This window comes from Bison bison, unplaced genomic scaffold (assembly GCF_000754665.1).
Source record: "Bison bison bison isolate TAMUID 2011002044 unplaced genomic scaffold, Bison_UMD1.0 scf7180017864462, whole genome shotgun sequence".
NCBI classification, from domain to species: domain Eukaryota; kingdom Metazoa; phylum Chordata; class Mammalia; order Artiodactyla; family Bovidae; genus Bison; species Bison bison.
Window position 1 is genome coordinate 100,759 of NW_011495024.1, and position 454 is coordinate 101,212.

The following is a 454-nucleotide window of genomic DNA, read 5'->3' on the forward strand; positions in this document are numbered from 1 at the left end:
GCAGTCCCTGGCCGGCAGCTCGTGCGTGCGCCTGGTGGAGCGGCACCGCTCGGCCTGGTGCTTCGGCTTCCTGGTGCTCGGCTACCTGCTGTACCTGGTCTTCGGCGCGGTGGTCTTCTCGTCGGTAGAGCTGCCCTATGAGGACCTGCTGCGCCAGGAGCTGCGCAAGCTGAAGCGGCGCTTCCTGGAGGAGCACGAGTGCCTGTCGGAGCCGCAGCTCGAGCAGTTCCTGGGCCGGGTGCTGGAGGCCAGCAACTACGGCGTGTCCGTGCTCAGCAACGCCTCGGGGAACTGGAACTGGGACTTCACCTCCGCGCTCTTCTTCGCCAGCACCGTGCTCTCCACCACAGGTAGGAGGCCCGCCCCGCGCCCCCGACCCCCGATCGGCCCTTCGATCCGCCTGCCCCTTTCCGCCCTCTGTCCCTGTGCTCCTCCGGCGCTGCTCGCGGGGGAC

The 454-nt window shown here is 69.6% G+C and overlaps 1 protein-coding gene across 1 annotated transcript in view; it reads left to right on the top strand.

Moving 5' to 3' along the window:
* The window catches only part of KCNK1 (potassium channel, subfamily K, member 1), a 68,325-nt gene that overhangs the window by 1,002 nt on the left and 66,869 nt on the right, over positions 1-454 (top strand). The window contains exon 2 of the mRNA XM_010860129.1: positions 5-350. Within this exon, the coding sequence (XP_010858431.1) occupies positions 5-350 (346 nt within the window). The remainder of the gene's footprint in view (positions 1-4; positions 351-454) is intronic.